The 23,204-nt window shown below is 48.8% G+C and overlaps 8 protein-coding genes across 8 annotated transcripts; 2 read left to right on the forward strand and 6 right to left on the reverse strand.

Moving 5' to 3' along the window:
* Window positions 1–962: 962 nt before the first annotated feature.
* PPTG_03457 (hypothetical protein) lies at window positions 963–4,115 on the reverse strand (the record flags this gene model as incomplete). Its single annotated transcript, XM_008896133.1, has 6 exons — window positions 963–1,065; window positions 1,136–1,194; window positions 1,841–1,964; window positions 2,417–2,487; window positions 2,728–2,848; window positions 3,016–4,115. 6 exons carry the CDS (start codon window positions 4,113–4,115, stop codon window positions 963–965), a joined length of 1,578 nt encoding a protein of 525 aa, XP_008894381.1.
* A 1,209-nt stretch (window positions 4,116–5,324) lies between these two features.
* Window positions 5,325–10,997, reverse strand: PPTG_21307 (hypothetical protein; the record flags this gene model as incomplete). Its single annotated transcript, XM_008896560.1, has 6 exons — window positions 5,325–6,601; window positions 6,660–7,477; window positions 7,572–7,721; window positions 7,791–8,228; window positions 8,308–8,887; window positions 8,951–10,997. 6 exons carry the CDS (start codon window positions 10,995–10,997, stop codon window positions 5,571–5,573), a joined length of 5,064 nt encoding a protein of 1,687 aa, XP_008894808.1. The 3' UTR covers window positions 5,325–5,570.
* Window positions 10,998–11,814: 817 nt separating this feature from the next.
* PPTG_03460 (hypothetical protein) lies at window positions 11,815–12,651 on the forward strand (the record flags this gene model as incomplete). Its single annotated transcript, XM_008896134.1, has 1 exon — window positions 11,815–12,651. One exon carries the CDS (start codon window positions 11,815–11,817, stop codon window positions 12,649–12,651), a length of 837 nt encoding a protein of 278 aa, XP_008894382.1.
* A 442-nt stretch (window positions 12,652–13,093) lies between these two features.
* On the reverse strand, window positions 13,094–16,179 carry PPTG_03461 (hypothetical protein; the record flags this gene model as incomplete). The annotated part of the gene is made up of 6 exons (XM_008896135.1): window positions 13,094–14,588; window positions 14,913–15,208; window positions 15,261–15,342; window positions 15,407–15,718; window positions 15,784–15,954; window positions 15,979–16,179. 6 exons carry the CDS (start codon window positions 16,177–16,179, stop codon window positions 13,326–13,328), a joined length of 2,325 nt encoding a protein of 774 aa, XP_008894383.1. The 3' UTR covers window positions 13,094–13,325.
* Window positions 16,180–17,062: 883 nt separating this feature from the next.
* Window positions 17,063–18,388, forward strand: PPTG_03462 (hypothetical protein; the record flags this gene model as incomplete). The annotated part of the gene is made up of 3 exons (XM_008896136.1): window positions 17,063–17,578; window positions 17,646–17,939; window positions 18,005–18,388. 3 exons carry the CDS (start codon window positions 17,063–17,065, stop codon window positions 18,386–18,388), a joined length of 1,194 nt encoding a protein of 397 aa, XP_008894384.1.
* On the reverse strand, window positions 18,336–20,007 carry PPTG_03463 (hypothetical protein). The gene is made up of 3 exons (XM_008896137.1): window positions 19,447–20,007; window positions 19,070–19,384; window positions 18,336–19,005 (listed from the first exon to the last, which is right to left on the reverse strand). The coding sequence occupies exons 1-3, from the start codon at window positions 19,984–19,986 to the stop codon at window positions 18,565–18,567; spliced, it is 1,296 nt and encodes a 431-aa protein (XP_008894385.1). The 5' UTR covers window positions 19,987–20,007; the 3' UTR covers window positions 18,336–18,564.
* Window positions 20,008–20,368: 361 nt separating this feature from the next.
* Window positions 20,369–21,079, reverse strand: PPTG_03464 (hypothetical protein). Its single transcript, XM_008896138.1, has one exon. It carries the CDS (start codon window positions 20,961–20,963, stop codon window positions 20,418–20,420), a length of 546 nt encoding a protein of 181 aa, XP_008894386.1. The 5' UTR covers window positions 20,964–21,079; the 3' UTR covers window positions 20,369–20,417.
* An 843-nt stretch (window positions 21,080–21,922) lies between these two features.
* On the reverse strand, window positions 21,923–22,643 carry PPTG_03465 (hypothetical protein). Its single transcript, XM_008896139.1, has one exon. It carries the CDS (start codon window positions 22,619–22,621, stop codon window positions 22,082–22,084), a length of 540 nt encoding a protein of 179 aa, XP_008894387.1. The 5' UTR covers window positions 22,622–22,643; the 3' UTR covers window positions 21,923–22,081.
* Window positions 22,644–23,204: the final 561 nt, after the last annotated feature.

The following is a 23,204-nucleotide window of genomic DNA, read 5'->3' on the forward strand; positions in this document are numbered from 1 at the left end:
CCCCATAGCGTAAGGAAGTACATTCGAACCCACTGCTAAATACTCAGATCTTCTTAGTAGAAAGAAGGAACCCAGTACCGAAGCCCCCCAAATGACTCGGTGCTGGGTTTCCTTGAAGTTGAGGCTGGAATGCAGGCACTGGAGAATCTCTATCGTGATCGGTGACTTTGGGTTGGTGGAAGGGTCAGATCGCCGCATTCCGGTGATGGCGAGTTGGTGGTTCGGCAATAATTCGACGGTGTAGCCGAGAGATCGCCAATAATACCACACAGTATGGCTGATTTTCGCGAGCACGGTGGAGGCAGAGTTTCCGGAACAGGTGTTGTTCCATCCATATCGCCAACATTAAGTCACAAAGTCACAAATAGGGCAAGTTCGTATGAATGTTTTTGTGGTTCCTCTGGTAGCCATTTTGAGAAGTTGAGCCAGCCACACCATTTTGTCCATTGTTCCCACGTACTCGAGTATTTTGTCGCTGATGTTGTGGCCAGTGATTGAAACTGAAGTGACTCGAGAAGTTGGTGTAGAGTTTCCGGCATTGTGGAGGAACCGGTGTCTGCAGCCAACGACAAGAAAAATTAGTCCACTGTGAAAAATAAGGTTCGGTCCAGGCTCGTGAAGCCGCGTCAGCCATCCAGTTAGTCGATCCAGGCAAATGCTCGGCTGAAACTCGTAAGTTGAAGTATGCTTCAGCTAGACCAATAGCGCGGTTAATCTCCTGACTGAATGCATTGTCTGCATGAAGGCGATTGCACCATGCGACTGCAGTTGAGTTATCGCTCCAGCACTTTACATGAATCGCCCGCCCTTGTGCTTGGTGGTGCCACTTGCTCCCCCATGTCCAAAAGGCAACCGCAATACTGAGATGCTCCCTAACGTTAATAGAGAATTCGGCTTCCTTTCCTTCTACTTGATTAATCAGCGCCGCTTCCTCTTTGTCAAATTTTATCTGGTCAAACGAATTACACCCTGGATCCAGCACCGCTAGGCCGATGTTTGATGCATCCATATAGCGTTCCACGTCCGGTGTCGGCAAATCTCCGAACATTGACAAGGGTAGCTCCGCTAAACACCCGTGGTTAAGGATACGCTGAAACCACGTAAGATCAGCTTGTGCACCCGTCGTCAATTTTACCCTTCCAAAGCGAGGAGCAGCCGTGCACGGAGACTGCTAACGTTGATAAAAGGGTTTTGCTGTACGAAGACAGTTAGAAACATATCGAAGCGATCCCAGTACCTTGAAAAATTCAGTTTTTGCCGAAGAACCGCGTTTTAACATGGTTTGCACCCGACCATGTGCCTTCAAAACTTTATTTTCCGGGATGGAGACTGTCCTGCGATCGGTATTCCCCTGAAGACCCAGCACTACAATTTCCGTACTCCATGTTGAGAACTTGGACTCGTTAATTGATCTGGCGCCAAGAACAGCCAGCATTGAGTGTCGTAGGGTAGCTTCAGCCAGTTGGAGCCTGTCCCCGACGTCGGGCTCAACGAGAATGTGATCATCAACCCACTTAAAAGCAAAAAATGGCTCAGCATCTGAGGATATGGATACAGAAGCTGGTGACTTGTTGCCAACCAACCATGAAATGGCTCGACCAAAAACAGAGCGTAACAAGGAGGTGATCCTGACCATCCAAAAGGTGCCGGTGTATCGATGATGAGGATTTCAAGTTCTGAGACGAGCGCTGCCATTAGAAATAGTTGGCTGGCCATAGTCATAAGATGTCGAAAGGCGCTCTTAACGTCGCCTTTTAGAACTTTAACCCGCCCCGAAAAAACCGCTTTCCGCAAGAAATTCGATCCGCCGTGCAATCATTACCACTGACTCGTAGCGTACCTTCGGAACGGATTCAACTAGAAAGGCGTCATTGACGGAATCGCCGCGAGGGAAGGAAAGGTCATGGATAACCCGAACTTCTTCATTCGGATCAGCATCCTTCTTCTCCACAGCACCTAGTGGGCTACACACAACTTCACGCCACTGATTTAAAAGGGTTGCGTCCACTATCATGTACTGTCTCGAGTCCTGACCCGCCCGTAACGCTTTAGTGACTGCTGTCAGGTATCGATGACACGATCCATGGTTTTGAGGTGGATGTCTTCGGGGTTTTGGTTCTTGCTTCCACTTCACATCAATTCCACCTTCGACTATTTTAATGAGCAGCACCAGATGAGGACATCCAGTCAAAACCATTCGAAGGCGATCGGAATTAAGTGCTTGTTTGGTCTTTCGTCGTTCAGATCTTCGCCCCGAAGGAATTTGGCTGGCTGCGCTAAGGTCATGTTGTTGTCACGGATCAGTTTTGAAAGGGATTCAACTGCGATTTTGTCGATTGTGTTCGGCACAGCCATTTCAGCTGGAGACCGTTTGAACCCAGTTTGTCGATGCACCTTGGATAATTCACATTCGAACCGTAGTAGCTCCTCCTCCAACGCAACACGGACTTTCTTCGCCGATTGTAATGACAGTGAGACAAGGTTGCTCTGAGAAGTTGATGTCACTTGACTGAGAGTGAATCTTGAGTAACGATGGTCCGCATGGCCCACAGTCGAACCTAAGGATTGCCCTCTGGTTAACTGGGGAAAGACCGTCATGCTACTCGTATTCATAGGTACTAGAGTTGCTTGTCTTTCGGAATTCGATACGTCGCGGTCCGCGTGGCCCACAGCAAACTCCACATTTCGTGTCGAATTGCCTATAGCTAACTGGGGAAACACCCTTACGTTGTTCTCGTTCTCGGAATGACTGGTGATCTTGAAGATGTCGCTGGCAGTACCCTCCTCGCCTACAATGCTGCCGGTTGGAGATGGTTGGTCTTCCACCACGGTTGGGTTACCGCTGTCACTGTGACGCCCGCCGTGCTGTTGTCAAGTGGTGACTCCACGTTGATTTACACACAGCGCTGACTCAGTATACAAGGACAAACGCGCCGCAGATCCGTCCGTAAGGAGTCATAGCTGTTGATACACTGGCTTCAAGCCGCCAAGTCGCCTATCAAGTTCAGTTTTTACCACCTCGTGGAGCTGCTTGGCACAAAGTGGCCGCGTTCACTGGGGCAACTACCATTGCCACTTGTACAGCCCAGATTTGATAGATACCACATGCACAGTGGACGAGATTCGCCAGGCGCCGGGTCAATCTGTGTGTGTAAACGCTTCAACACTTGCTTCGGTATGCGACCAAGCCGATTCTTGTCGTTATCTCTCGCTTGTGTCTGCAAAACCGAGTGCACTCTAGGATCGATCGAGGGTACCGGTAACGGTTTCGTAGTGTACTGTTGTTGTTTGATCTCGGCCACCTGCCGATGAAATTTGACAAACATCAGAACAGGAAGTAGCCGATCATCTGTCGAACACCGGAGTCTTGGAAGCGTAAGATCATCCACAGTTTCCACAGCGTCGCGAAAATCCTCTAGCACATCATATACCCAGTATACAACGCACGGAAGTTCACTTGTATCCCACGTTACTCGGTTGAGTGTCCTATCCAAGAATCGCAGGATGTTCTCGGTGAGGTTAATCAGTGCTTTGCAGCAGAACTCACGTGAATACCCCAGCAAAACTCGAACTGCAGCTACCACATCATCGATGGAACTTGCTGGTGAGGCTTTCGTAAATTCTACAGTGGCTGATAGATTGTCAAAATTTGAACCACCGGAATGTAGCCAAGAAATTCGCTCATCTTGAGAGAGTTTAGCGAAATGCATGATGGATAGACCCTTGGACTCAAATCGAATGTCGTACAGCCGCGTGCACACACCGGGAATCGCCTTAAACTCCACCGCACCAGACCGGACCAAGCTACTCACATACAGGTTAGGGTTCTTACTTTTGTGTTTTACCGAGGTGATCTGATCGTGTAAGAACTCTTGCTCTGTGTGAGGAGTGAATGCAAACTTGGACGTTGTTTCAGCTCTTCTGGGTGGGGCCAAGGGTGTAGTAGCGGCTGGAGCGGTAAAAATGGCCGCACTTACGGGGTTATACGGCGCATGCTTAGTTTGGCGAATGGAAAGAAAACGTTCTAGCAGCTCCAAGTCGTCTCCGAGGCTCTCCACAATCATGGCATCCTTGTCAAACGCCGCCTGGAAAATCCGTCTCTGACGCTTCTGCATGGTTTCCAGGGTTATCTCGCCAAAGCCCCGTCCCTGAGGATTGTGAGCGCGCTTGGCTTGGCGCTTGGCAACACTGGCAGGAGCAAGTTCTTCGTTTTCTTCATCATCGGCGGTTCGCGGCGCCACCACTTCGTTTTCTGTCTCCTCGATCGCGACAAATGGGTCAAATAATTCTGCTGCTTCATATAAGAATAGGCACTGCCTTCTTCAAGAGGTTCTGGTTCATTTTCTTCTTGGGTTTCGGGTGGTCGGCAAAATGATGAACCGACGCTCTCCGCCATCCCGCCATCAACAAAATATGCGCAGTCGATGGCATGCTGAAGTGAAAATTCGGTTCCCTCTCCGGTTTGTGGGTCGATCCAGTGGCATATCTTCGATCCAGAAGGTAAACTCTCGGTACACCTCAGGCCATCCAAAATAAGGCTAATGTCATTCGAGGCCATTGAACCATGGTGTCTAAGTACGCGGTTTAGGATCGATGTGTTTAGCTCCTCCAAGTCTTCATCACTCCAATCAGTACAGCTAAACTCTTCATGTTGAAGTAGTAATGCCACAATCAGTGGCAGAGTCGACAGATCCGTAGATAACGCGCTGACTTAACGTCCATCGCTATCTATAGCATGTTAAGGCCTTCCGTCGAAGCGGCTGACCGTAGATAACGCGTCCATCGGATGAGACAGACACAGAAAGCCGTAGGAGCGAGAGCTCTCCGACTGCGTTGACCTCTCTCGCCTTCACTAAATGTGGCAACGCAACTTCTCGTGACACTATTTCACCCCCCCCCCCCCCCCTTCAAGACTTTAAAAGCAGACGTCGGATTCATTGACATGGGTCACCCTTGCAAAAAATGGATGGTCAAACTCAGCACCCACCAGTTCTGGTGAGAGGTGAAGGAATGCCGGGGCACTAGTCGAACTATGTTCCGGAGTGGTGAAAGCTGGCTGGCTTGAAACAGAAGGACTTATGCTCAACAGTGTAAATCTGAAACTAACGCTACTACGCTTCCTAGAGGTCGGCGTTGGTTTCATCTTTCTCGTTCCTACCGGTAGTCTCAAAAGCTATTTTCCCGCCAGAGCATGAAAATATCCATTTACATACCACTACATAGTGAAATCGACGATACTAATCATGATTTATGACTTTTCCAACTATCGCAGTCGAGTGGGGAAATAGGTAGTATTTGTATCTGTAGCGGGCGAGGAGTGGTGGGTGAGAGCTACAGCTAAAAACTGGAAATGACTAGTCTTCACTACCTCTCGTGTGATCGGGAAACGGACGCCTCTCTAGGACTTGATTCTCTTCGAGCTTCTTCGTCCGTTGCGAAACTACCCATTTCCAACTATCGCAGTCGAGTGGGGAAATAGGTAGTATTTGTATCTGTAGCGGGCGAGGAGTGGTGGCACCCCAGATTGCATCCAGCTCTTCTTGACTGCGGAGGATGATCGGCGAGTAGTTTTAGCACATTAGGCGCGACATCCCTGGTGTTCCTTGAGCTGTTAATACCGGATAATCTTCGTAGGCGCTGGACATCCACCTTCCTAGTAATTTGATGGCGAGTTTATCGGCTCCTGCGTTGAGTAGCGCCGTGGCCCCGCCGATACGTACTGAATGCGTCAAGAAGCGAGTAGAATCCATGCCACGTGCCTCTGCTGCTCTCTTGATCACGTTCGCGACTTCCTTAGCCGTAATTGCCGTGTTATGGTTAATTGAGAGTGCCGGTTGCTCGGGTCTCGTGTTAAACTCCTTGGCACCCTTGAAGATCCACCGAGCTGCGAGGACCGGGCAAATTGTTGCGTCACCCGATTTTTCGTGGTATCTGACCTCTTCGCGCCCGAATTGGTTGTTTTTCGCGCCAGTCAGCCGGATACCCACTGGAGTTGCTGTCCGGGATCTACAGATACGCCCAGCTTTGTCGTATAATGAAATATCTTGGAGTCGTATGATATAGCCGTGGTGCTTGCTACCGATACACAGATATTCGGATCTGCGAAGCAAGAAGAAGTAGCCGAGCAAAATACCACCCCAGAGCAAGCGGGAGCGAGCTTCCTGGAGGTTTAGACTGGAGGTAATCGTTTTCAGTAGGTCGACCGACAGGGGATATTGCTTGGCGACTGGTTTGGTAAACCGGCGAATTCCACGTAACAAGATGGAGTGGCTGGCGTTATCACCGGGATCATACCCCAAGTTGTTCTTGTGATACCAGCGTACTGCGCAAAGCTTTGCACAGATGGTAGAGTAAGTGTTTCCTTGGGCAGACTTGTTCATTCCGTAACGCCACAGGAACACAGCGAAGGATCCCAGCTGCGAAGCGTTTCCGTTATTGTCTTGATCGGAGAGCCATTCAGGATAGCTCATCCAGCGACACCAGTCGATCCACTGCTTCCAGTATCGTTGGTAGTGCGTGCGAGATGATTCGGCGAGGGCCCCTGCTCGCAGAAGTGCTCCCAGACTCTGCAAAGTTTCCTTGATGTAGGAGGGATCGGCACCTGTTTCCACCCATACGAAAGGTTAGTAAATTGGTCGGAATAGGAACTTGCTTGCCACACTCGCGATCCGCGTCCGCCATAGTGTTGTCAGCGCCCGAGATGTGCTCAGCCGTCGTGTAGAACGAGTTTATCGTTTCGAGAACGCTCAATATACGCAGTACAGTTTGAGCTGTTTTGTTCCTGCTGCTCCGGCGATTATTCCATGATACAGCAGCCTTGTTATCGATCCAGAAGCGGACATGTTTTAGATGATGTCGTGAAGTCCCTGTCCAATATTTACACCAGACTATCGACGCAAATGCCGCACTCATGAGCTCTCGTAGGTTGATTCCAAGGTCGCCGCTTCCGGTGCACCGAAATTCCTCGATGCTTTGGAGTTCCATTTCGTCGAACTGCACTTGAAGAAATTCCCGCCGTGCAGGAAATAGTGCACACAATCCATAATTGCTGGCGTCCATATAGATATCGAAATCGACCCGCTGCGAATTCGTGAAACGAGATAGCGGGATCGAGTTCAAATCAGCAGCACCGAGAATTATCCGGAACCAATTCAAGTCATCTCGTACTGCATCGGTGACAGGAATTTGAACTGATCGTCTCGTGGAGTACGTTAGCGCAGCTAAGCTCTGGAAGAACGGTGTGCCGGACCTAACACACGTGACGACGTGCCGTAAGCTTTCAAGTAGTTTATACACTTGCGATCGCGAAGTCACCGTTGATTCCAGTAGTGCGTTGACTCGACCAAGCGCCTTGGCAACCTTGTCTCTAGGCATTGCCAGTGAACCATTTGGGATATCCCACAGCAACCCAAGCGCTTTACCTCGCTTGAACCATAGTGTAAACTTCTCCTCATTGATCGCTTCTGGACCCAGTATGCTGACGATGGCCCCACGTAGAGCGAGATTGCCTTCTCCAAGCCGAGTTCCAATGTATGGTTCAATAAGGTTATGGTCATCGCACCACGTCTTACAATCGAACGGTGTTGCCGCTTCCGAAGGCTGGAGAGGCCATGTTGGTGCTGATGCCACATAAAGGTGCGTAATTGCTGCTCCAGCCGTCCAGTAGTGCTGCGGCGAGAGCCGCCAGCCAAATGGACAGGACAGATCGATCACCAAGATGCCTAACTCAGGAACCGTACCCGAAAAACGCCCTACGTGGTCTTCATGTACTGGAATATGGTTGAATGCACCTGACATTGTCAGACAATATCATCGCGTCGTCGGGGAATTCATCTTCGACTTCCAAAATTCGACGAGCCAAAGCTTGGTGACCGTCGTAGGTCACTATGACGGAATCATCCACAGCCGTATTGTCATTGACCGAAGCAAGTTCTGGATAGGACAGATCGTGAATTGCATGAACTTGATGTGAGGTGTCGGGAGAAGATTTTTCCACCGCCCCAAAAAAGCTGCAAGTGATCCCTTCTAGCTCCGCCAGTAGATCAATATCCAGTACAAGGTACTTGTCGGAGTCCTGTCCTTTCCGTATCTTCTCCACGAGCTCATTAAGGCAAGAAGTAGCTGAAACATGGTTGCGCGGTGGTGTACGCTGTTGTTGAAATTGAGAATTCCACCGTGGTCGGACCCCGTGCGTCACAATGTCATCCCACAAGTGACGAGCTCCAACCCTCAACGTGCGAAGGAATTTCAAGCCCTTTATTAGGTCTTGGGTCCTCGCTGGTTTCGCCGCGTATGAGGCGCACGAACTCGGGAAGTTGCATTTTCGAGCGCCGTATAAATGTACTGTACGCGCGTTGCTTCTCTCTGTCGATAAGATGAGTGATCGTCCCGTTAGAAGTAACTGTTCGTGGAGAGGTTGACGGTAGCTGAATCCCGTGGTGCTGCAACGCTGAAGCTACCGCTGCCGCCACGCGATCCCGATGCAGATCTAGCAATCGTTGCCGTGCCGTGAACGTCGCCATGTACTTACAATTAGCCCGTTGGAGGAATGCCGCCTTTGCCATCTCCAGTTGTCGTGACTCGGACGCATCTAAATGCGTGTCGTCATTTTGACGAGCATGCTTGCCAGCACGATGAGTGACTTGGTACTCATGGCCATGTTGCGCAAGAGGCGCTGGTATTCCTATGACTGTCGATCTCGCTTCGCCGATGTCCACCTGTGGCATCACATCAGCTCCGACCCCTCTTGCTTCCGGTGCCGTGGAGGGGAAATCGACCGAATAGTTACCAGATTCTGCTATTGACGTGAAAGAACGCTCCTCTCGACATAGAATACTCTCCAAAGGTACCTGTGTTGAAGGTTGCACTACGTCCGGTGGCTTAGGTTCTGGCCGGGGAGTAAATAAGCCGTGTCTTACTCCCTGGCTTCTTCAGATATCACGGTCCTCACGTTTTACTGCAGCGAATTCTTCCTTTAGGCCTCCGTAGTTGTGTTGAATGAAATCGAAGACGATGTCAGGTAGTGATTCTGGAGTGAAGTGGCCGCGTTTCTTGGCATAGCAGCCTTCCGACCGGCTAGGGCAGGGCGACTTCGAAAGGTAGCGCATGCACAGCGACTTTCCATTTAGGGTCGGTAGAGCGTCAAGCACACTCTGTGGCACTGGGACGCGCTGACTGGGTAACGCTGCTTTCCCCCTCGTTGATTTTCGCGACTGAGGTGGGGCTGTAAGCTGCTGTGGTAGAACCTGCTGAGCTCGAAGATCTTGTACGCAAGCCGCCGTAATAATCTGAGTGACCCGTATAAACGACGGATCAGAGACAGAGAACTGGAGGCGAACCGCCTTCGCCTCCTCCAAGTGTTGAAGTGCAAGTCTTCCACGGAACCGTTCCAGTCGCCCATTTATCCAGTGAACCAGCTCTCCCCTACCAATGGCAGACGTAAATCCTTGCTGTGACTTGAGTAGAACTACCAGTTTCCGTGCTGCATCCACCAGGTCAGAGACATACGGCAGAAAAACCATATTCACCGCGAGACCTAAGCAGTCTAGGGCATCGATAACATCACTAAGGTGAGCAGGAACTAACGCCTGCGGTAGTGCCGACGATCTGGAGAAATCCGTCATGTCGTGAGTGGACGAGTAATTTCTTCGAAAGTATTCTGTAACTGGAGCAAAATGCATAATTGACAATCTACGAAGCCCAAACTCCCAGCTGAACATGGCGCGCAGGATAGACGGGTGTAGCAAGAACGAAAATTGCTCGTGCTGCACTTGAATAGTCTCAAGGAGTAACTGAGCATCCATCAGAGCGTACGTACCGTTAACGAGCTGGCGGTGAACTGTCCGTTGCGTAGCGGATGGGCGAAATTGAGCTGAAGCACTGGTAGTGCTGGTTGCAAACCCCACCAGATCACTGGTTGTTGCCGACGAAACTGACGATTCCCGTACAGCGATGAGCTGGTCGATGCTGCGGAGCATTGAAGGGTTATTGAGATACGACATTTTAAGTCGCTTAAGTGACTGAATATCGTCATTGTCCGTTCCAAATCCATCTCGGACGCGCTTGGGCTCCCGCAGATGCGGCACTTCCTGTCCGCGACGTTCTGAGGATAGGCTACTGTCACTGTCGTCGGAATCACTGAGCTGGCCAGGAAGATAATCGACAACGGCAGCATCAGACTGAGTTGGTGGCTCTTCTTGTACCGCTGCCGTTGGAGCTTGAGGTTCACTGAAGATTGTATCTCCCCGTGTGACGCGTTGGGGGCGACGACGATTATTTCCGGAGAAATATGAGAAGTCCAGAGCGTATTTAATTGACACGGTACGGACGCAATTAGAAGAACTGTCAAACAGAGGAATATGCTGCGCTTCCTCGACTGGTACGGCGCCCACTTTGCGTAGAATGTTGGAGGAGTTGCGAGTTGCTCTGCAACCTGTCCCCATGAAATGATTGAGGACGGAAGCATGTCGATTCCGCATATCCGTTTCTATTAGTGTCAGAACCGGAATGCCTAGACAGGGTCGCAGAGCGTAAATAGGAATTGGTAAAACCTCGATTGCATCCTCACGAAAGGGGATTGACTCCGATTCCGACCTGAAAGTGATGTGGAGGGTGCCGGCGGCTGCGTTGGTATCCCAGGTGTAATCCGTAACGACACCATAATCCCAAACCCGAGGTGATTGAGGTAGCAGTCGAGCAATACACACGCAGCAGCCGACGTAGGTGCCGATGCCACTGTGGGCTTCATCTGCGGTCACTTCGCGGCCTTGGATCTCCGCTAGAGGCCGTGAGGTTGCCAGCACTGGTAGCGATGCCCATCGCCCATTGTTCAATCGCGATACTTGCATCATTCCTTCGTCGTCTACGCCACCGTCCACCACTTTCCCGTATGCGTAACCGTCTGTCTGTAGGGCAGATGGAGAGAACAGGGAGAATATTGCGGCTGGGGCAATATCGGATCCCGAAGAGCTGGAACTTCGAATTCGGAGGTTGGGCATGATCTTTCGGTTGTCTTTGCTGGAAAGACCACCTGGACGGACCGTTGCGGGTTGGCGTGTGAGCATCTGGTTATCCTCTTAGGTGTCGTTTATCTTCGACACTACTGGCGTGTACGAAATGAGTTGTCAGATGCGAATAGGCTTTATCAGTTGAAAGTGGAGCCAACGCGCACTTCAGTACGCAGCTTCCACGTTCTGAATGCTAACCTTTACAATACGGAGTTATACAAACACAAAATACCCCACTTAAAATCTGATCAGCGTTCACGGTCGTAAGGAGCGTCTTGAGCGAGGTCTTTTCCCTCGCCAACTCCGCCTAGATCTACGGTCCGTAGAAAGGGTATTGAAACTGTCCTAGGAGGTAGAACTGTATCCTTTATTTGTCCGTTCATTGTTGTAAAAAAAAACAAGTTAAAAGTCGTTAAATCCGTGAAAAAAGTATTTTGTGTCTTTCGTTACCAACTTCTTACTACATAAAATAAATTTAAAAAGCCTATTTTCTTTTATGGAGCAATACAAAAGAAAATAAATTGAATACAAACTGCCACGTCGTCGACTCCTACGATAAACATTATGCCTTTCCACTTATTGTAATATGATGGACAAAACCAAAACACCGTATTCAACACATTTCGTAAACACCCAATCGCCTCTCCTGTCCACAGCTTAGTAGTTTATGGGGCAGTTCGGATTACTCGGTAAGAGGTCGGGTGCGAAGCTTGGCAACACAACAATTCAGTTCTCAATTTGCTGCTTGTAGTAACAACATATTCCAAACGTGTCTTCATTTCGTTTGTTGTCGCTGAACCAACTGATCATGCAGATCACACTCCAACCTCCAGGCGTCCAAACATCAAGCGACAGAGTAATCGGAGATGAGGCTCGATCTTTCTATTCTACTCTGTACCGCATTGTTGAAGACACCAGCCAGCATCAGACACAACAATACGTACCGTTTTGTCCGTACGCTAAGGCCGACATGGAGCACAAAACCCAAAACGGCCGATATTCAGATTTCAAGCAACCGGATGCTTGCATCCAATATGGTAGAGACGGTAGGTACCACCAATCATCTCAAGGACAGACGAAGAAGACGGAGAAGAAACAACATTTCACCACCACGCTCACCAACCGTGATTATAGTCGACAATATCGAGAGCGCAAACGAAAATACCAAGAACAGCTCGAGAATTCGAATCGACAATTGAGTGCAGAAATTATTCAACTCAAGCACTACCGTGATCGATACATACTCTGGCCACCTCGAACTTTAACGGTCTGGGTCGTTGTTGCCGAGTACTTCCGTACCTTTCAGTGTGGTATCATCGATAGTGATGTTATCAATTCGAAGGACCTGAGCTTTCTATATGCAACGATGGCTCCTGATGTTTTGAGTAACACCTCAAGCGGCGTTGATACACTGGTGACGAACTGGTATCTCTTCACGCAGTGGTTTCCAGCTGTAAGGATGGAGTTAAAGCAGGTGAAGAGGACTGCGGAGCGCTCGTTCATCGCCTTTTCCACCACCAGCTTCACGATTTCAGCACTGACAATGCAGATTGTGTTTCCGCATCTCTTTTCTGCTAGAGAAGGAAGTCGATCCGCCCAAATTGCTGCGCAATTAAGAGACCAACATTTCGTTTTCCCGAGCTGAGTTCGTTTCACTTGGGATTTGGAGGATGAACAACTCATTAGCCTCCAACACAACGTGGACATGGTACCAGTATTGATGGAAAAGTTGGATACTCTCGAGGATACCTCGATCGTGTTCAGCAACGCTAGAATTACGCCCGACGGCAATATACGAACTCGCTGAAATTGGCTACGTACTGATAGTAGTTCAGCGTCAAGGGAAATTTACTTTTTTACGAGAAGTATCGTACCTGGATGTAGTCTCCGCAATTTGGCAAAGTCTGTTCGATTTGTCTTTTTTTCTTTTTTGCTGAAGTAACAAGATCTGCTTTGTTCTCTGAAACACGTGTCAGAGCTAGCGTGGATCCAATGCTCCTTGTCAAGTTCTCATTTGATCCTGTATTCGTCCCATTGTAAATGTTTTCGAAAAAAAAATGCTACCCTCCAATACATACAATTATAAGTTCAACTCTTCAATACATATATAATTATTGCGCGAAATCTTACATGACAATACCGTCGAAGAAATGTTGCAAAAATTACAAAGTACGTAGCGGGTTACTTTTTCAGAGTCCACGCCGTAATAGGTTAAATCGTCTACACCAAGACCGCGTTCGTGGAGAGATTATCAAGTAAATCTAAGTGCTGCAGTGAACTATACTGCATTTTGCAGCTACACTGTGCTCTTAAGCCTCTCTACGCTGCCGGTACCATCCCAAAGTTTTGCGTCTCCTCAATCAGCTGGTCCTGTAGGTGTGTGGTGTGCTCCCTCAGCTTCCAGTTCAAATTCTTAAGCACTACATTCTGCGCATAGTCAATATCTTCCGGACGTGAGGTTGCTATTTCACTGGCTTCTCGGTCCAAGAACATTTGCTCACACACTCGCACCACAGCAGCGTTCGGTTTAGTCTGAGCACGAGAGATGATAGTCCACGTCTGGTCACGAAACTGCAGTCCTTCGTTATTGAGCGTCATCATGTCCGCCTTGATAATCACGATACGATTCGGTTCAATGTACTTTCGCAGGAACTGAACGCCCTTGACTTGTTTCACGTACGACTGGCACTGCAGCGCGAGGATCCAATTCTTCTCGTGCGAATGCGGTTGCCTGCTTTTCATACAACGTGCCCATTTCTCCGGACAAGGACGAGGAATACTCAAGTCCTTCCAGCAAATATCAGCGGCCACCTCCATCGAACACGGTACGGGTGTCGTTGACAGGGCCTCCGCTGTCATGCCGAAAGCTTCGATGTATTTCATCTGCATACTGCAGCTGATAGAAGGCGGTGGTCCGCTTTGAAACACGGTTTCCGAGTCCAAGTAAAGCTGTGCCACTTTCTGTTCCAAGTGATCTATGATCGACTTGTTGTTCTCAAACGCAGTGAACGAGTACCTCGATGTGGGTTCGTTCCCGAAAACAAAGTCCATTCCCTGTAATAGGGAACGTTTGTGCAGAATACGACGCAAATTCTTGTCCACTTCGACTTGGTGAGCCAAGATCGTCCGGAGCTTACGATTGGTCTCTTCGGACTGTCGTCGAGCTACATACTCCGTTGCGACGATCTGCTCCCACTTGGCCTGTTGCTCTGCGATCTGAGGATCTAATACTCTCTGTGTTGGCTTGTTGGGTCGCAGTCTTTTGAGTTGCTCGGCATGTTCCTCGAGTTCGCGAACTTGGTCCCTCAACTCTTGAAGTTCCACTTTTTTCTTTTGCTGCATTCGGGTTGTGTATCCTGGAGGGTTCGACTTGCGTTTCCGGGGAGGGTTTGTTCTGCGTGAAGCACTTTTGGCAGGTGGAGTAATGGATTTTGTACTCGACACGTCCGAGTCGCCGCTGTCGCCTAAGAGTTGATCGAACGAGTCAATGAAGGCGATGGCTTCCTCCACCGTCACGAAATCCTCGTTCTTAGAGCAGTATAGGCTCATGAGTTGGGACTTGGTTGCTGGGTTGGATGGACACTGCAAATTGGGAAATGGAAGAGATGTTGTGTGAGTTGTGGCGTTTACGTGCGGGGTGGGGAGCGGCAGAAGATTATGGAGACAGGTGTTTATGGAGGTCGTAACAGCAAACAACCCACATATTTTCAAATACCCTGTTAATTCTGGTGATACAAATTGTGAATTTTAAAATATTTTAGCCTCATAAATTTGATGTCCTTCCAAAACGATTATTGTATACAAAACGCAGGTAAGCAACATGTATTTTCCATACAGATGAAATCGAAGTCACTCGTTTGTGACGTATCAGCACTGTTTTTGAGTGGTTGAAGGAAGTTGATTCACCAGCACGGCTTGAAGTCGGAGTGAGTACTTGTGAAGCTTCCAACTGAGCGTTTTTAGGACGACATCCTGTGCATACGTCAGGTCTTCAGCTCGAGCTGTAAAACCTCCTTGAGGGTCCATGTAGATTTCCTCGTAAATGCGAACGATCGACGCTTTCAATGGATCTGAATCCGATCTAGTAATGACAGTCACACACTTGTCGCGGAACTGCAATCCTTCAGTTGTGAGTGTCATGAGATCTGTCCTTGCCAACACAATTCGGTTCGGCTCCTCAAATTTCTGAAGGAGCTGAATGCCTTTGACGTGCTTGACGTATCGGCTCCTCAAATTTCTGAAGGAGCTGAATGCCTTTGACGTGCTTGACGTAGGACTGGTACGTGACCGATAAGATCCAATTCTTCTCCTGTGAATTAGGCTTACGACCGAGCATCTATACAGGGAACATAGAGAGTTATCAGGCTTTTGCATTAACCGTACTTGACACGAGAACGTACCCGTCTTGCCCACTTCTGTGGGTCTGGTTGGTGACCATTCTGCTCTAACCACACCGACTTGGCCGTCTCTTCCATCGAGCATGCAACAGGAGTCGTCGCCTTCATCTCGGCTACTTTCCCGCGTTCTTTGTCAAATGTGGTGCGCACACTGTAGCCGGTAGATGAAGACGCCAATGGCTCGAACAAGGACTCCGACGTGAGATAGAGATTATCTACCACAACTTGCAGGTGATCAGTGATTGCCTTGCTGTTCTCAAAAGCTGCGAAGGAGTAAGGCGATACTGGCGTGGTTCCAAACACGAAATCAAACCCCTGCGCACAAAATACCGCGTTGATACAGCAGAAGGATTCACAGGGTAGATATATGATAAACGCACCTGCAAGAGCGATTGTTTCTGCAGAGCGCGGCATAATTTCTTGTTGGTATCCAACTGATGAGAAAGGATTTCTTTGAGTCTGCAATTGGCCTCTTCGGCTTGTCGACGAGCATCCCGTTCATACTCAACCAGAGCTTTCCATTGCGCTTTTCGAGGGGTAGTCACTACAGACTGCTCTTGTCAGGTTAGTGACACTGGTTTCAATCGCTTGAGCTCGCCCAGTCGATCCTCAAGTGCTCGAGATTCATCACGCAGATTCTGTAGCTCTGCGCGTTTGCGTCGCTGCAAACTCGTTGTGTACCCAGGTGGGTTGCGCTTTTTCTTTCGTTTTGGCTTGGATATGCTATTCAGACGCGTCTGAGAACTAGAGATGCTGCTCTCGGGGGGGTGATACATCAGCACTGACGCCGTTGTGCTCACTCTCGTCCACACTCGCCTCGAATGAATCGATGAAAGCGATCGCATCGGTCACGGTCACTTCATCCTCTCTCGTTGTCTCCCAGAAGCTCATAGTGATAATGTGGCGAAACTGGACCGCGAATGGTTGATTATGATTCTACACGTTTACGGTGACAAGCAACTGCCTTTGCCGCAACCACTACCAATTGCATCTACTACTTCTACTTCTACTACTACTACTACTAATACTACTACTGCTACTACTACTACTGCTATTGCTACTACTTCACCGTACCATTATCGATTGGAAAATGATAAATACCACTTAACGACATTGCGAGTTACTTGGCTTTGGTATGTACGCCAACCGCTTTTATACGACAGTCAGCAGGAGGGGGTGAACGCAGTAGTGAATACTGACACAACATCGTGGACGGAAGCCCCGAACTTCAACGGATATATAGAGAATTCTACACCCTGTGCATTTCTACGCAAGCGGAGCTCTGGCGTGGATTGAATCCAGGATGGTGTTGTCGAGTGAGTCGGCACGAATGCTCCAAGTTTACTTGTTAGTTTTGTACTACAATATTATACAAGTACAACTATACTCCTAGTATTAATTCCACAACTACCGATCCTGGTCCTAAATTTCACGGGACAGTTTTTTAAATTATCCCGTAGATTAATGAATGGACAGTCTATCCTGAGTTGCAGTGCTGACTCCGGCCGGTAAAGCTTTCAAGTATCACCATGATTACGGAGATTATGAAAGACTCTGTTTACGAGCCTTAATAATACTCGAATCCTTGCAGAACCAGGCCTCGCCTATATGCTTTACTCACAGCAAAGCCATTCTTGAAACGCCCCTACAAACGCAGCAATGAACTTCGTGGAAACTCCGACTGAAGATCTCTGCGCGGTATCTGAAGCGATAGCGTTCATCGATTCCTTCGACCCCGGCCAAGACCTTGACGTGCCCAATAGAAACCGTAGCCATGAAGCCCATCACGATCCTCCATCGGCATCCAGTGACAGCGAGGACAAGACATCAAGCGTGACAGGCTCCAAAAGGAAGCGGAGCGCCGACAAGCTGGGATACTCTACACGCGTACAACAGGGGAGGAAAGCTGAGATAGAGGCTCTACGCTGTCGGATCGCAGAGCTTGAGGTCTATGCTGTGAGTTTGAAGAAATGGCGAGCCAGTTTTAGGGATGGAAGATGCATGAATATGGTAAGTGAAGCAGCTCAGTCTGTGTGGCAAAAAGCAGCGGCGATCGAGTATCAAGAGCGACAACGTTCAGAGGAGATTAATCGCAAACTGAAGTCGATCATCTCACACCAACAAAAGCTTGACGTAACGCTACGTCGAATTCTGGGAAGAAAAATACTTGCTCAGGTACAAATTTCAGAAAATACTCTACGTGGAAAACTGACCAGATTCTAACCTGGTTTGCATGCTGCAGGAGAATGAGTTTACCACTCCAACGGAAGCGAACGATCCACGTCCTGACACCAAATATTGTACAGCAACAATCACGGAACTCGATCATGAAGTAGCGAAGTTGTACCACAACTTAGCGTCGCAGATTCTTTCAGTGCCATCAACAACAGTAAGCGCGAGCATGAAGACAAAGAGGGACGATGTGCACGGACACAGCATTGAGATGCTATCGACTACTCCCTTGCCGTGTGCAATTGAGTCAGCCGCTAGTCTTGTTTGGAAAGAGTTGACTACAAACAGTGCTTCCGCGCGATGCGTAAGTTTCTGTAATTCCAACAAAATATTTCAAGGGTAACACTAATTCGCTACACTTGTTTACAGCTGAAAGGAAGGCTATCGCACTCGTACGTGAAGAACTGGGTGGTGGTCCTCGAGGGAGTGACTGCAAGGAAGCAAGTCCAGGGATTCCAGTTTTTAAGAAAGTTTGAAGAGCGTGATCGTGTTGTGATCATTAAATCTGGTATTATGACACTGCCAAGTGACGAGCTGCAGTTTCGTGACCAATGTTACATGGTTATCACTGGATCCGGGACGTCTCCAAACACCTCGGTTGTCCAAGGTTGGGGGCAAATCTACATGGATCCAAAGAACACCACTTGTAGTTCACACGCTACCGTGCTGAAGAGTCTGGGCTTGAAACTGCGAGAGGAATCGCAGCTTCTACAAAACCGACTGATCGATGAGGCAGACGATTTGAATCTCTAGTACCAGAACAGGGACCGTAAACGTACTTGTAGTATTTCGTATTTCGTGGACCCTGACTTTAGTTTTCTTACTCATCCGATTAATAATAATACATATTCTAGCCAAAAAAAAAAAAAAAAAATCATAGAACGTTGTCGACATCTACTGTATTACAAGGCGAGACGTCGATTTCCAAGTCAACAAATCGATTTCAGCAGTAGTTGGGATGTCCCCGCTGGGGCATCAGACGCAGCTTCGATCAGCACTTCCTGTAAATACTGAGCATGGCCTCGCATCTTCATACTCCACGACTCGAACGCGACGTCCTTCAAGTACGCAACATCCTCGGGGATTGCTGCGAATCCTGGCTGGATCTCCATATAAAGCTGCACGAAAGATCGCAGCTCCGAGGCTTCAGCAGGATTCGTCTTGGACCGAGAGAAAATAGTCCACGCGTTTGCACGAAGCTGCAAGCCGTCGGTGGGCAGGAGCATTCTGTACGCTCGGGCCAGTACAACGCGGTTCTCCTCCTTGAATTGCCTCATGTACTGCAAGCCATTTACTGGCATCGCCCCGTCATTTCCCCGTAGAATCTGATCAAAGCTCTTCTCCATCACATTCGGCGTACCCGTTTGCATCTGCAAGGTAAAAGTCGTTAGATAACAGTTCAAAACAATAAAAAAAAAATTGTATAAAACTTACGTAACGGAACGATTTGTCCGGATACGTGCGGATTGTAGTCAACTCTTTCCAGAGTGAAGAACTTGCAGCTTCTAGAGAGCACGACAGAGGCGCACTAGTGACGATTTCCACTGTCGGACCAAGTTGCGGATCGACTCGGCGCTGCGTTTCGCATTTAAGACGTAAAGTCCCCGTCTCCTCATCGAATAATAGCGAGGATTCCAAGTACATCTCCGAGACTTTCTTCTCCAGCTCCGCCATGATCACTGAACTATTGTCGACTGTTGCCAGCGGATGTCGCGACGTCGGTGGCTTGTTATACAGAAAGTTCATTCCCTGTTTAAAGACAAAATTGCGTTAGCCACATAAAACTCAGTTTTAATCGGACAAATACGTACCTCCAGGACCGAATTATTCATCACAACGCCACGTAAAGCTTCATCGACTTTCATCTGATTCGCCAGTAGCGCCCTGAGCTTCCTATTGGTGTATTCGGCGCTCTGTCGTCTCTGAAACTCGATCATGGCCACCTCCATCCACTTACAGTTCGCCTTCTTCTTTAACTGAGAGACGTGAGCCGCAAGGGCTCCAACGCCCACTACTCGTGTGCTTCTCAGCTTTTCCAGCTGAGCTTCCAGCCGCACTGCCTCGTCCCTCAACTGCTGCATCTCCGCCTTCTTACGATGCAAAAATCGCGTTGAATACCCCGCGGGATTCTTTGATCGGCGCTTACGTTTGGGCTTTTGCGGCTTCAAATCGCTGGGAAAGTCGGTTGATACAGTCAAACTCTGGTTATCGGGCAGTGGGGAGCCCCCGCTGTCGCTGCTGCTTGTGTTGCCGCTGACACTGGGGCTTACATGGCCCTCGCAGGCGTCGATGAAGGCCAAAGCCTCGGCCACGGTGGCCATGTCCTCGGGTTCTAGCAGCACGTCAGTCATCTATGCGGTGTATTGAGAATTTGGAAGTGGGTTGGTATTATGATGGGGTCCTCTGCATCCACGCACTGTGATTGGATGGAATGTTGGTTAAACGTTTGGATTGGCTGAAATGTTGATGATTATGCAGGCCACATGATTGCGAGTTCACAAAAGTAGGGAGGATGGACCGAACATTTTCGGAAACACGACGCTTAAAAATTGTGGCATTTTTTGTTGGGTTTTTAGTGTGCTTTATTTTAGAGTAGCTGCTTCACCAAAGTTGCGCGATAGAACCGACACAACGCTGTAGTCGTAGAGGTACCGACTACCTGATGAAATCTGTCTCTGGCCAAGTGGTGCAAAGTTCATAGAAAAGTCCAGTCATTATACTAACAAATAATTTCGATTATTGCCTACGACATGGTAAATGGTCATTTATGTATTTCAATTATTCAAACAAGCGCATTTTGGTCTGTCATACGTTTAAATGCCGCGCTAAGCTGCAGTTGATTATCCATGACTCTCCGTAGATTCCGATTGAGATCCTCCGCTTTCTGGCGTTCCGCGTACTCAACTGCAGCAATTTCCTGCCAATTGACCGTTAGCTCATCTTCTACACTCGTCAGCCCAACTCGTTTCTTGAGTCGTTCCGCGTACTCTTCGAGGTCACGGACGTGTTCCCGTAAGAACTGCAGCTCCGCGCGCTTACGTCGCTGCAGTCCCGTCGACGAGCTCCAGCCCGTTCGCTTTCGTCTACGCTTCGGCTTAGTGGCCGGCGCGTTGCTCTCAGGTGATCGAGAAGCTCGGTCAATTGTCGTAGGTGAGCCTTGTGCAGTAGTTGTCGAGAATTCGAGAGGTGGCAGCATGGCGTGCTCACACCAAGGATCAGAAGTGTCGATGTTCTCGGTGAAGACGTCGGGGCACACGCAGCAATCGATGAACTCAAAGAGCTCCTCCAACGTCGCCATTTCCACGTCTTCTTGTACCTCGCTGCTCATCTGGTCCGTCCTTGAGCGTGCGCTTTTTCAAGTGAGTGGAACTTCCCACTGCTAAGGTCTGTTCGACGGACACCCTTCACTTCGGCACAACCATCCGCTTCCATGTACCACCGAAGAAATGACGACGATTTCTCTAGTTCACACGTCTATGTATTGGTATTTTGTTCATCAGCCTCACGACGCATATGTTGGTCCTGCCAAAGATCCCGTAAGGTGTAGATACGGATCCGTCGAAAGAGCTGTGGACCTTGCCAAGTTGCACTCTTTCGGGCGCTATATTCTCTCAGATTTGCGAAGATGGACGCAAGCAGAGTATTACATGCATCGTTATTGCGGCCTGTCGTTCCGACCACGTCTTCCTCACGCCAGTCGCTCTTTGTAAGCCATAACGTTTACACGTTTCGCTCGAAACAAAATGGACGCGTCCAATCACTTGGAATGACACAATCGGTAAAGTTTCGGGTATGTTTACGAGGACAAACCAGATTACGATGCTGATTGACGACGACTAGTGGACACAGCAATGGAATACTTCAACCACAAACTCGCTTCGTCTACCTTGCCGTATCAACAGATCGCACATGTACATACGCATTCTATATGATCATGTTCCACACTATAGTATAGTATAGTGACTGTACGAAGCAATCACTTGGCCCCAGACTCTTGGATCTACCGGTAAAGTAGATTGACTGTATTTGTCGATGTATCGCGACGTCTTGACGTACATCTTTGCTCCAGGAAACGGTACTACATGAATACAGGAACTCTATCCTCCAGCCATCGCGCAGCAAAGGGGTTGTCACTACAACTTGCATTTGAACCTCCATCGATTAACGTCAGGTATACTTATGTTTACATGTAGAGCTCGAGGTGTAGCGTGACCACGCTGTTGTCTTCCGAGGCCACATAGCATTCTCATGTTGAGCTCGGTGATCATCGTAATCGAATACAAATAGTGCCTCATGCAGGTCGATTCACTTCATAAGGCTTCAAAAAAATCGCCTCGACTAACATGTAAGATTGATGAAGATCGAATCGAGTTTTTAAACGTCTTGCAACACTTGCTGCAGTATCCTCATGCGGGTGTTTTGTTTTTTGCTCTCAAGTCACGAACTTCATCCCTCGAAATCAACTGAAGACGTGATACCCTCTTCAAAAACACTTTTCAACGTTTTGTTCATCTCTAACTGGCTGTTCATGATTGTCTTCAGTGAGCGGTTGACTTCCTCCGAACGAAGTCGCTCCGAAAACTCGGCCGTTGCAAGCTCTTTCCACTGACTTCGCGTTGCCATCGTGGGGCAGACAAAAGGTGGTTTGAGAGAGGTCTTAAGCTGTTGCAGATACGTCTCCAGATTCTGAGCATGCTGTCTGAGGAACTGCAGTTGGGCTCGCTTGCGCCTCTGCAAGCCTGTAGATGAGCTCCATCCAATTCTTTTTCTACGTCGCCGCGGGGTCTTCTTCTGCACACTCATATCGGTGTGCAAAGCTGGGATCGACTTTTCTTCATCCACAACTATAGGGGATTCGCTGGTTTCGGTAATGCATGCGCAGGCTCCATTTTCAGTAGGTTGAGCGAGCCCATCCGAGCAATCGATAAATGCAAAGAGCTCCTCGAGGGTCGCCATTTTCTCTTCTTCATCAAGCAAGAAGCTCATCAGGTTGATGCGCTCGCTCGCCGATGTCTATATGAGATGGATCCTTACGATCTTTACAACCGACCAAGTTGGTCGGTTGTTGAAAGAGTTGGCCACATCAGAAAGCGTCCTGTTGCAGGCGGACAACGAAAGTTCACGACGGTGCCAGCAACTCCTGGTCCTGTACAGCGGGAGGAGCGAATTGGTACATCTACGGTATCCGATACACATTACCTATTGTAATTAATGCACATGTACCCAATTGTATTTTCGTGTTCATTGTCGTGGCAATCGTGTCGACAGGAAAAGTGTTGATGAGATCTGCAAACGACGGCTGCAGCAACTCGATAAATCACTTGATGCACCAGTGTTTCTTACTGTACATTTTGTAAAAGACTGTTTTACTTGGATTCTTCAAGATAAATGAATGGACCAGCGAATAACGATAAACATACCATACAGATGCAAACTCGGGCGACGGGCGGCTGGCTACCATCGTGTGAACCCTTCAAGGAGCGGATGAACCACCATTTTCACTAGTCCATCTAAGCTCGTACGATCCACCACTCAGCCTCAAATCGCTGGAAGATACACGCAGCTGTGA

Source organism: Phytophthora parasitica, assembly GCF_000247585.1.
Source record: "Phytophthora parasitica INRA-310 unplaced genomic scaffold supercont2.4, whole genome shotgun sequence".
Lineage (NCBI taxonomy): Eukaryota > Oomycota > Peronosporomycetes > Peronosporales > Peronosporaceae > Phytophthora > Phytophthora nicotianae.

Excerpts from the sequence above, each read along its gene's own strand:
- PPTG_03464 (XM_008896138.1), bottom strand. The coding sequence starts at position 20,963 with ATGAGCAGCGAGGTACAAGAAGACGTGGAAATGGCGACGTTGGAGGAG.
- PPTG_03463 (XM_008896137.1), bottom strand. The coding sequence starts at position 19,986 with ATGACTGACGTGCTGCTAGAACCCGAGGACATGGCCACCGTGGCCGAG. Across the intron at positions 19,385-19,446 it reads TGAATAATTCGGTCCTGGAG|GGAATGAACTTTCTGTATAA; the intron begins GTACGTATTTGT and ends GTCTTTAAACAG. Across the intron at positions 19,006-19,069 it reads CGGACAAATCGTTCCGTTAC|ATGCAAACGGGTACGCCGAA; the intron begins GTAAGTTTTATA and ends TTTACCTTGCAG.
- PPTG_03465 (XM_008896139.1), bottom strand. The coding sequence starts at position 22,621 with ATGAGCTTCTTGCTTGATGAAGAAGAGAAAATGGCGACCCTCGAGGAG.